We start from the raw sequence: 12191 nt of genomic DNA, 5'->3' as shown, positions 1-12191 counted from the left end.
ATTTGTGGGGATCCATGAACGGAATGAAGGGCAGTGGGTTTTTGGTAAATTTGTTTTGGTGCGCAATCAATTGTAGGACCAATTTTTGGGCTAACAAAAATTTTGAAAAAATCAAAGGGGGTATAATTAGTTACATCAACTTTTATACCAAGGGCTGCTGAAAAAGGAAGGATTTGATTGGAAAATGCATCGTTGTGATACTACAGTGATGGGGTGACTGCGGTACTTGGTCCTGTATCTGAAGCTTCAGCAGTGACGGCTGACTCCTCTACCATCGGTGGGTGTCGAATCTTGTGGAGGAAGAGTCGTCTTCACTCCCTGAAAAATGCTCTGCTTCAGAGGCAGATTTTGTTTCACTCCCAGAACAAAGCAGGGTGAAAGCCTGCTCGGCGATGAACATTCTGTGGGCCATTAGTATATTGGATATGTCTGCCAAACAAAAAAAAAACTAACCTAATCTAACACTAGTAAACTGAACCTAATTTCTTATATAACCCTGGTACTCCCAATAACAGCCATCACGTGACAAGGGACCAGAAAAACTGGCCCTGATCATCATCTTCAGGGTTCTTAAACCCTGGAGATTTTCTGATGCCTGGGGGCGCTGAGGAATAAGGTCTCTTAACTGCCGCCGTTAAAAAGCTGTCGTTAAGGAGTTAGCTGATCGATGGGAGTCCCGGGACTCGGGACCTCACCAATCAGCCACACTATGCTGTGCTTGTAATATATAAAAAACTTTAATAAAATGACTTACATTTTAATAATCTAAACTCTATTCCTTGTATCCAGGGATTAAATACTTTGTTAGCAGTTGCTTACAATTCATCATTCCATACTTTATTACGAATACTGGCTGCACAATTGCACTGAAAACTGGTAGTACCATTCCAGTCACTGTTTTACAATTTACCTATTTTTTTTCTTTTATATATAAATATAGAAGATAATTTCTCAACGACGCACTCAAGAATAGTTTCATCTGCCAGCAATCCAGACCTTTTAGCAGGATGGAATTCATGGGACGAGCCTTCTAAACCCAATGTGTTTCTTCCAAAGTCCAAGAAATCGCCTTTTGAAGGTATAAGATGCTACTCTTTTTATAAAGATTATATACCTATACATGACAGTGGGTCAGTTTGTTAAGGGTAATCTGTCATCTGATTTTTGCTTGGTAATCTGATCTCACCATAATGTAGGGGAAGAGAGCCTGATTACAGTGATGTGTAATTTACTTGGCTGTGTTTTGCTGTTTCAATACAATCAGTTTTTATCAGTGGGAGAGTATCACTATGGGACAACTGGCCTTGTGCATCCAAGTCCAACCACACCGCTTCCCCAGCACTAATTAGCAGCTTTCTGTTACTATACAATGTACACATAAAGATGTTTTGTGGGCTGGGTTACAGACAGCTCAACATCTGACTCTATTATAGCTGCTTCACCCAGTAAACTAAGTCATACATGGCTGAAATCAGGTTCTTTGTCCCTACCTCATTCTGATGTCAGATTACATTGGGAAGCCTGCTGACATATTCCCTTTAAAACTGTTTTTCCTAGATTTCTTTAATTAGTTAGAAAAAGAAAGTCTATTGCAAGCTTGCTTATTTTAATGCTGTCCATCTGCATTCATTCTTTTGTAATGAAAGTGTACAGATGATATCCATGTAACCAGGCCCTCTCACGCCTGTTCCTGAGTGCACACTAATTACATTCCAGGAAAAGGGGTTAACTCGTAACATCCAAGTCAGCTCTTTCCATCCCATTAATTTCTATGCAACAGTTGGGATCTAAAGGGTAATGTTTCTCCTTGTAGAGAGTGACATGTCAGGTTTGGCATGTCAGAGTGAGGAAATGTATATGCTATGCATGCTGCTCTGGGAGATTAAATATGCAAATTGCCTCTTCTGAGAGGAAGAGGATTTGAACTCTAGTGCCACCTATTGGAAGTAGCAATCCTAAAAATAGGTAGCACTAGAGTTCTAGTCCTCTTACCCTCTGGATAGACCATTTACATATGTAGCAGTTAAGCCCCCGTCTCACATAGCGAGATCGCTAGCGAGATCGCTGCTGAGTCATGGTTTTTGTGACGCAACAGCGACCTCACCAGCGATGTCGCTATGTGTGACTCTTTGCAGCCATCAGGCCCCTGCTGTGAGGTCGCTGATCGCTGCAAAGTGTCCTGGACCATTTTTTGGTCGTTGCCCTCCCGCTGGTCAGTACACATCGCTGTGTGTGACCAGCGATCAGGCTGGTAACCATGATAAACAGCGGGTTACTAGGGGCCTGTTTGACAGCTCACCAGCGATCACATAGCGACGCAGCAACGATCCCTGACAGGTCGTATCGTTGTTGGGATCGCTGTAGCGTCGCTAAGTGTGACGGGGCCTTTAGCTGCTCACCTCAGCCTCTCCTTTTAATCTTCTGAAGAGATACCATTATAAATCATCAGCTTTCACAAGTCTACTAATCATAGCTCACTGGTCTCCATGTCTGCATCTGTTGTTTTTTCAAATGCTGAGTTATCTCTGTATAATTGCTGTACTATCAGTATTGACTCAGATCAAACCACTGATGGCTAGAGGGAACTTGCCAGTAGGATCTACTAAGCAGTCTACTTGGGCATGTAGGTTATAGGAAGCTTAATAAAATAACTTTGTATCTGCGATCTTTTGTCTTATTCCAGAGAAGTCCATGTTTTTCCTATATGTTAATTAGCTGTTAAGATCTATGGACCAGACTCAAATCTCCCTGAGAATTTGCCTACAGAGCTCATTTGAACACCTTCACGATCCTTGAACGTATAGGTACGTTCAAGGTCGTGTCCCTTCCTTTGATGTGGGCTCCAACGCTGAGTTTACATCTCTCCCCTCACATGACAGCTGTTCTGATCATCTGCCATGTGCCTCTCTGTCGCGGGTGGATCCGAGATCTACTCACAGCTGTTAACCAGTTAAATGCTGCTGTCAATCACGGACAGCGGCATTTTACGCGTACCAGCCAGAAGCGCATCACAATTCCCGCCCATTGGCACCCCTGTCTCGTGATTGCGGGACGCCGATTGGTTGTCATGACAGCTGAAAGTCTGCAGTAAACACCCTGTGCCTGTCAATGTGAATCTCCTATGAACACCGGCCTGTGATTTCTGCTATACAAAGCAATGCTCAAGCACTGCTATGTGTAGAATCATAGAATCATAGAATCATAGAATCATAGAATGGTAGAGTTGGAAGGGACCTCCTGGGTCATCTGGTCCAACCCCCTGCTCAAAGCAGGATTCACTAAAGTAGTGAATCCTGCACAGGCGTAGCTGTGTAGCACAGGCGATCGGATGATCATAGCTTCATGTTTCCTGAAGAGACAATTGAAATCCGTAAAAATAAAAAAATATATAAATAAAAAAACACAAGTTTAAATCACCCCCCTTTTGCCCCATTCAAAATAAAACAATTAAGAAAAAATAAAACACATATTTGGTATCCCTGCGTTCAGAAATGTCCAATGCACACGCTCGCAGAAATCTTTAACACCTTGACCTACACTCACTCTCCTGAATCCCTTCTCCCTCTTACAGACATTAGTTCCTCACATGATGCAGACGTTGCTGCTACTTTATACAACATCACAACAGCTGCAGCTCTCAATTCGTCCCTCCTTCCCCCTCACACATACCAAAGCTTGTACAATCAACAGGCAACCTTGGCACACCAGCCTAACTAAAGAACTGCGACGGGCCTCCAGGGTAGCTGAGCGTAGATGGAAAAGGTCCCACACCAATGAGCACTTCATCGCATTCAAACAGTCCCTCACTACCTTCAAGTCCACACTCACTGCAGCAAAACAAACCTACTTCTCATCTCTGATATCCTCCCTGTCTCAAAACCCCAAACAGCTATTCAACACCTTCAATTCTCTCCTGCTTCCCCCAGTGCCTCCTCCCTCTCCTCTTATTTCAGCCAAAGACTTTGCCTCATTATTCAAGGAGAAGATTGACACCATCAGTTTGCTTAAAGTCCCTACAGCCCCTCCTCATACCTACTCAATCCTCCTCCTCCAAAACCACCTTCTCCACCATTACGGAAGATCAATTTTCCTCTTTACTCTCCAAATCACATCTCACTACCTGTGAACTTGACGCAATCCCGTCCCACCTCATCTCAAACCTCACCACTATCTTCATCCTAACCCTAACCCACCTTTTCAAACTGTCACTAACAACTGGCGTCTTCCCTTCATGCTTCAAATATGCCTCAATCGCACCCATCCTCAAAAAACCCTCCCTTGACCTTTCCTCTCTGACTAGCTATCGCCCCATATCACTTTTCCCCTATGCCTCAAAACTACTGGAACAACACGTCCATTCTGAACTGTCCTCCCACCTCTCCTCCTGCTCCCTCTTTGACCACCTTCAATGTGGTTTCCGACGCACCATTCTACTGAAACTGCAATGACTAAAGTCACCATCGACCTGCTAACTGCCAAATCCAAGCGACACTACTCTGTCCTCCTCCTCCTGGAACTGTCATCTGCCTTCGACACAGTGGACCATTCCCTCTTACTACAGACTCTCTCATCTCTCGGCATCACAGACTTGGCCCTATCCTGGATCTCCTCATACCTAACAGACCGGACATTCAGTGTCTCCCACGCACACACCACCTCCTCATCTCGCCCCTTATCTGTCTATATTCCCCAAGGTTCTGCTTTAGGACCCCTGCTCTTCTCCATCTACACCTTAGGCTTGGGACAGCTCATAGCTTTCAGTATCACCTCTATGCCGATGAGACACAGATCTACCTCTCTGGAACCGATGTCTCCTCCCTACTAACTAAAATCCCACTATGTCCACTATTTCATCCTTCTTATCTGCTAGATTTCTGAAACTTAACATAGATAAAACAGAATTCATCATCTTTCCGCCATCTCACTCAACCCCCCCCCCCCCCAACTGACCTATGTCAATTGCTGTCAACTCTCCCCAGTCTCTCAAGCTCGCTGCCTTGGGATACCCCTGGACTCTGACCTCTCCTTCAAACCACATATCCAAACCCTTTACACTTTCTGCCAACTCCAACTTAAAAATATCTCCCGGATCCTCTCATTCCTCAACCATGAATATGCAAAAACACTAGTGCACGCTCTCATCATCTCCCACCTCGACTACTGCAACCTCCTGCTCTGTGGCCACCCTTCCAACACTCTTGCACCCCTCCAATCTATCCTAAACTCTGCTGCCCGACTAATCCACCTGTCCCCTCACTATTCACCGCCTCTCCTCTCATTCAATCTCTTCACTGGCTCCCCATTACCCAGAGACTCCAGTTCAAAACCCTAACCATGGCATACAAAGCCATTCACAACCTGTCTCCTCCATATATCTCTGACCTAGTCTCCCAGTAGATACCCGCACGCATCCTCCCAAGATCTCCTTCTTTACTCCCCTCTTATTTCCTCTGATCACAATTGAATACAAGATTTCTCCCGTGCATCCCCCCTATTCTGGAATGCTCTACCCCAACATATCAGACTCTCTCCTACTGTGTAAATTTTCTAAAGGAACTTGAAGACGTACCTCTTCCAACAAGCCTACAACCTGCAGTAACCAGCGCTCCAACATACAGCTGCACGACCAGCTCTACCCTCACCTACTGTATCCTCACCCATCCCTTGTAGATTGTGAGCCCTCACGGGCAGGGTCCTTGCTCCTCCTGTACCAGTCACCGTCACGTTTTGTTTAAAATTATTGTAATTGTTTTCGCTATGTATACCCCTTTCTCACATGTAATAATAAATAATAATAACCTATCAAAATGTAAAGTAAATTAATCCTATGGTAAATGGCGTAATGAGAAAAAAATTGAAACGCCAGAATTGGGTATTTACAATGCGTTCCTCCGGACATCACCAGTGGAGGTAGTCCTTCTTTGACCTATAGCTAGACAGGATCACAGAGAGGTTAAAAGGCCCCTCCCACCTCCACCCTCCAGTGTTTTTCCTGTCCCTTCTGGGGATAGATGCATGAGAGGTTGCTCCTAGAGTGAAAATATCCTGTGGAGCTTCGTTGAACGAACTCTGGGTTCGGGGGAGTCTCAGCCTTCCCTTTCCCCTGTCAAGTGGTCCGTGGCCGACACCTCTCTGCGAAAGGTCCTTCAGCCAACAGCTAGCCTATGCTTCATCTGCAGTAATTCAGCATTCCTGATGTGACGCTTCTTCCCTCCATGGTAGGCTCCCAGCATTACCACCTCCCCCTGTTCCTATAACCGGTGTGGAGCCAGCACAAGTAAGTGCATGGTGTAATGTCGTTTGGAAGGGCTAGGCCTCTGGGCTGATGCTAGCCTCATGCCTTATGCCGAAGCTGGGTTTAGAGCCTTATATTGTGAGGTTTAATTTCAGATACGCAGATAGGCCTGGGATGCATTTCATGACTTAAGTTTGTTGCATGTCATGTCTGCACAGGGTCTCTTGATTGGGCTTCAGAGTTTGACTTATGCTGAGCATGTTTTCTCATTTTTGTTTGAATAAACAAGTGCTGCAGCTTAGCTACTCCATCCATAGGAGGACATGTGGTATTAATACAGTACATGGTCATCTTGAAGTCTGCCCTCCAGCTGTGCCTCATTAATTAGCTCCTAAAGGAGGGGCTAGTCTGACAATTGAGATGTACTACTCAAGGTGGAGGTTGATCCTAAATTCAGTTGGATTACTCTCTGGAATGTAACTGAGTTTGGTCTCTTGTCTAGCTCCTTCAAGCATGAATAGTGCCTCATTGAACACCCTTGTGTCTCATTGTGCCTCTGTACTTCATAATGCAGCATTATGCCTCTGTGCTTCATAGTGCATCGTTAGGCTTCATAGTGCATCGTTGTGCCTTGTAGTGTTTCATTGGGCCTCATTGTCCTCCTTGTGCGTTACAGTGCTTTGGGCCTCTGGCCTTGTGCCTCTAGCTGTTTGGGCCTTGGGCCTCGAGATGACGGCTTTGTGTCTTGTACCTTGTGTTGTCTGCCTACCACTTCACACTTTTGTGTCTGGCCTCGACTCCGGCTATAAAGTCATGGACCCAGATCCAGCTTCCTTTGCCTCATTTTTTGCATCTGGGCTTAGTCAAGGGAACAACTATACTCGGATTGGCCTAGTATTTTAGTATTTCTTCTGTTTGGAACACCAGTTTCAATTCGGCTACTACCCTTAAGTGCTAAAGTGGGGACTCTTTCCTAAGTTATGGTTGTAGGGAACCCTATATCAATTGAATTCATCCTATAACATGACATAGTACTGTTACGGCAGTAGAAAATCCTGTGAGATAGATGCTAATCATGTTGGTCTAGTTTTCTTAATCAGCATCCTATTAACAGATTCTGGTCCCATAATCAGTGATGTTATGTTCATCATGGAATTTATCACGGCCCTCTTTATACTTTGTCGTGAATCAACAGTACAGCATCATATGCGGAGGATCCCATACTGTCACTACTGTTATCAGTCGGGGCTCCTACAATAAGGAATCTGTCTCTGGGTCTCTTACAGTTGAGAACCCATAGTTCCACTGCCTCAAAGTAGATATTCTCCCTCTGTGTTTGGATTAAACTCTTTCCTCTAGTTATAGAGGAGGGTCTCTGTCACTTTTTCAGTCCTGGTGTACAAATATCACTGAGAAGATCTTGTGTTGTTTCCCTAGTTTATTTGCACATGGTAGTGGGATCGCCTTTAGGCCTTGTGACAGGCACTGGTATAATATATGAGGGTAGGTATGTGTCAAGCAGGTTGTTAACCTGTGTGAACTAAAACCAATCAACTTTCTGCCAGCATGTTATATGCTGGGGTTTACCTCTTTAAAAGGGTGTGGTTTTATGGGAATGACGTAGAGATGGGAGGGAAGTCATTCCCCATACCTCCCCCTCAGGGTGTGGCTGAACAGGGTTTAACTGTTCAGTCAGTTTGTTTTCCTGTGTGGAGAGTGTGGTCTGGAGATTGAAGTCTCCAGGCTGTGTGTGACTGATACCAGAGAGCAACACCAGAGGACTGGTGTTGCTGAAACTTCACAGGACTATCTGAAGCGAGCAAAGGCCTTGCTGGCTAGAGGATTGTTATATTTCATCTTTTGATTTCCTGTTAATCCCAAGAGCGACTGTTTATTTTTATGGGACGCTGCTGGAGTTTATGCCGCACAATAAACCCGCAGGAAATTTACCCAAACCTTCTGTCCTGTGTCTGCCTTCGGAGAGCCGAGCAAGTCTCTTTACCACAGTTGGTGTGAGAGTGCTGGCAAAGGTCCAGGAACACGTATACCTGCCACAGAGAACTGTGGATGTCCTGGATGAAGGCCGCCAGCCAGCCAGAGGTGTCCGACAACATGTAGGAGCTTATTAAGCATTTAGTCCAGAGCCAGCAGCAGCAACATCAGAAGCACCTGCAACAATTACAGCAACATCGGGAGCTACAGCAGCAGCAGATCCTGCAGCAGTAGCATGCTCAACAGGAGACTACCAAACTACTACAACAGATCCAATTGCAGCAAAAGGCTTAGTAGAGCACTTTAACGAGACCCTGAATGCGATGCTCAAGAAAGTCGTAGAGAAGGATGGACTTGACTGGGACTACCTGCTATCCTTCCTGCTCTTCTCGGTAAGGGAGGTTCCACAAGCCTCTACCAGTTTTTCTCCATTTGAGCTCCTGGACATCGCTAAGGTAACCTGGGAAACCGAGGCTACGCCACACCAGAACATCATTGAACATGTCACCTAGATGCAGGAAATCGCGTAAGTAATGCCGATCGTGAAAACGCATCTTCTCCAGGCGCAGGAAGCTCAGGCAGGGGTCTATAACCGATCGGCGAGGCTGAGGCAGTTCCAGCCTGGGGACCTTGTTTTGGTGCTATTCCCTACAGTCGAGAGCAAGTTCCTGGCCAAATGGCAAGGTCGGTACGAGTTGGTGGAGAAAGTCAGCGAGGTTTATAAAGTCCAACCAGCCTGGCCGAAGAAAGCCGCACCAAGTATACCATGTGAACTTGCTCAAACTGTGGCGGGACTCGGAACCTGTGGAAATTCTTTGCCTGGTAGCCGCACCCGAAGACAAGGTGGAGGAGGTACTATATTAGAGACTCTATTGCTGGCCCAGAACCAACAGTGTCGAGAACTACTACAGCAGAATCGGGAGCTGTTCTCAGAGTTGCCGGGGCATACTCAGGTGGTAGAGCATGACGTGCTAACAGAGCCACACGTAAGAGTGAATCTGAAGCCGTACCGGATTCCGAAAGCACGCCGGGAGGTGAATTCGACCGAGGTTAAGAGGATGTTAGACCTCGGGGTGATAGAGGAGTCAAAGAGTGGGTGGTCAAGCCCAATAGTCCTTGTGCCAAAACCCAATGGTGAATGGAGATTTTGTAATGACTACCGCCAGTTGAATGAGGTTTCCAAGTCTGACGCGTACCCGATGCCCCGCGTCGACGAACTCCTCGAGAGGCTTGGACCGGCGAGATACATCACCACTTGACCTGACAAAGGGCTACTGACAGATCCCCATGTCCCAGTCGGCCAAGGAGAAGACGGCTTTCTCGACACCTGATGGGTGCTTCCAGTACATTCGGATGCCGTTCGGAGTACAGGGGGCCCCAGCCACCTTCCAGAGGGCTATGGATCGGATCCTAGCCCCACATAAAAAGTATGCCGTGGCCTACCTTGACAACATTGTAATCTTTAGCCCAGACTGGGCTAGCCATCTACCTAAACTACAGGCCATTTTGGATGCTCTAAGGAAGGTGGGATTTACCATAATCCGAGAAAATGTGCCGTCGGAAAATAGGAGGCCAAGTACTTGGGCTATGTCGAAAGAGGTGAAATAAAACTGCAGGTTAATAAAATGGAGCAATCCAGAACTGGCCGCAACCGTTCTCCAAGAAACAAGTATGAGCGTTCCTGGGAATGGTGGGATATTACGGGCAGTTTATCCCAAATTTTGCTGTGATGGCCGCGCCACTGACGGATCTCCTAAAAGGCACCAGGTCAACCATGGTGAAGTGGGCGGAGGAGGCAGAGACCGCGTTTCAACTGTTAAAGTCAGCACTGTGTAAACAGCCGGTCCTGGTCGCACCAGACTTTGAGTTTGTGGTCTAGACAGACTCTTCAGAAGTTGATCTAGGAGTCGTACTCTCTCGAGATAAATGAGGAAGAGTATCCCATTCTCTATCTGAGCCGGAAAGTTTCGTCCTGTGAGAAAAACTATGCAATAGTAGAGAAAGAGTGTGTTTAGCCATAAAGTGGGCCTTAGATACTCTTAGATATTACCTACTAAGCCGGAAATTTAAGTTGGTATCAGACCATGCCCCATTGAAATGGTTGAGGGAAAAGAGGGTAAAAATGTCAGGGTCACTAGATGGTTTCTAGCTCATCAGAATTTCAACTTTCACATAGAGCATAGGCCCGGGAACTTACACAGGAATGCTGATGCCCTGTCTAAAATTCCCTGTCTGGTATTGGAAGGTGCCCAAACCCCCGGCTTTGGGCATAGGGGGGGGGAGGGAATATGTGACAGAGTCACTGGTATAATATATGAGGGAAGGTATGTGTCATGCAGGTTACTAGCCTGTGTGAACTAAAACCAATCAACTTTCTGCCAGCATGTTATATGGGGGGGTTACCTCTTTAAAAGGGTTTGGTTTTATGGGAATGACGTAGAGATGGGAGGGAAGTCATTCCCCATACCTCCCCCTCAGGGTGTGACTGAACAGGGTTTAACTGTTCAGTCAGTTTGTTTTCCTGTGTGGAGAGTGTGGTCTGGAGATTGAAGTCTCCAGGCTGTGTGTGGCTGATACCAGAGAGCAACACCAGAGGACTTGTGTTGCTGAAACTTCACAGGACTATCTGCAGCCAGCAAAGGCCTTGCTGGCTAGAGGACTCTGTTATATTTCATCTTTTGTTTTCCCGTTAATCCCAAGAGCGACTGTATATTTTTATGTGACACTGCTGGAGTTTATGCTGCACAATAAACCCGCAGGAAATTTACCCAAACCGTGTGTCCTGTGTCTGCCTCCGGAGAGCCGAGCAAGTCTCTTTACGACAGCCTTTATTTTCTCCAGGCTGAGCCCAAGTTTGATAACTGGTCCTGGATAACAGACTCAGAGGCAGTTTTAAGGGGAGTCTCTTTTGGAACTCTAACAAGCCCCTCTGAATTTTACCAAGCTTCTAGTGTTAAAAACCAGCCGTGTATATAACAAATCAGTTCATGATTTTATTCCGATGTGTGTGTGTATATATATATATGTGTATGTGTCTGTGTGTGTGTGTTTATGGCACAAACGATGGTAGGGCATTTATTTAGGCGGTGTCTTTAACATTGGCACCGCAGGTAAGATAATCCACTCTTCCCTATCGGGGTTCTGATGAGGAGTTCAGCAATGGTAATGGCAGGATATGTTACCTGCCAGACTGTCTATTTCCTTAGTTTCATTAATATCCAGACCCTTACTTGAGATTTAAAGATCTAAAGGATTCATAATAAACTTCTTTGAAATCCTGGATGAGTTATGTATAAACATCCCAATGCTCTGCCCATTTATCCATATACTAACAGTTATTATTTGTTCTTCCAGCAATCCAGGGCCTCTCTTACAGGACTCCTTGTGCCTTGGTAAGCAGGTCTGCAACGAGGGTTTAATCTGAACCCTTAAAGATCGATGAAGGAACAGTCCTGTGTTACTGAGCATATGCAAACCTATTATTGGTCTGCAGCAGTCCTCATTCTGTTGTGGCAATGGCTATCACCATTCTTTTGCTGGACAATAAGGTTTTTTTTTTAGGTCTATTCTGTCGCAGTGGTGTTATAAGTATAATCTATCTAACTCCAAAGACATACTGATAGGGAATCTAGATTGTGCTCCCCAATGGGGACAGCGATGATGATGTATGTAAAGCGCTGCGGAATATGTTTATGAAAATAAAGATTATTATTATCTAACAATCACTGCGGTTGATTATTGGTGTTAATTTACAGCAGGGTGTGTCTCACTTAAGTTTCTGCTGCTGGTTTACCACTTTCATACTGAATTTGGGCATTATAGACCTATATCAGACAATCACTGCGGTGATTTATCCTAGCAGATTTCTTTAGTTGTCTATATTTCTTCTGATCTTTCAGATGATTTCTATATCTAACCATGGTTCTTGCCTGATACTTTGGTCCTTGGTGTTTCTGTACCCACC

General features: G+C 45.5%; 1 protein-coding gene across 7 annotated transcripts in view; it reads left to right on the top strand.

Moving 5' to 3' along the window:
• GAK (cyclin G associated kinase) overlaps positions 1-12191 on the top strand; it is a 609434-nt gene that overhangs the window by 551404 nt on the left and 45839 nt on the right. For 6 of the 7 annotated variants that reach the window (XM_073684861.1, XM_073684827.1, XM_073684837.1 and 3 more), the window contains one exon: positions 941-1078. The exons of the other annotated variant lie outside the window; for it this stretch is intronic. In XM_073684861.1, the coding sequence (XP_073540962.1) occupies positions 941-1078 (138 nt within the window). The remainder of the gene's footprint in view (positions 1-940; positions 1079-12191) is intronic. 7 annotated transcript variants of the gene reach the window in all.

This window comes from Phyllobates terribilis, unplaced genomic scaffold, assembly GCF_046119375.1.
Source record: "Phyllobates terribilis strain yellow unplaced genomic scaffold, ASM4611937v1 Scaffold_1__5_contigs__length_1240528914, whole genome shotgun sequence".
NCBI classification, from domain to species: Eukaryota; Metazoa; Chordata; class Amphibia; order Anura; family Dendrobatidae; genus Phyllobates; species Phyllobates terribilis.
The sequence above is the reverse complement of the archived record's forward strand: the minus strand, read 5'-3'. Positions and strand labels throughout refer to the sequence as shown.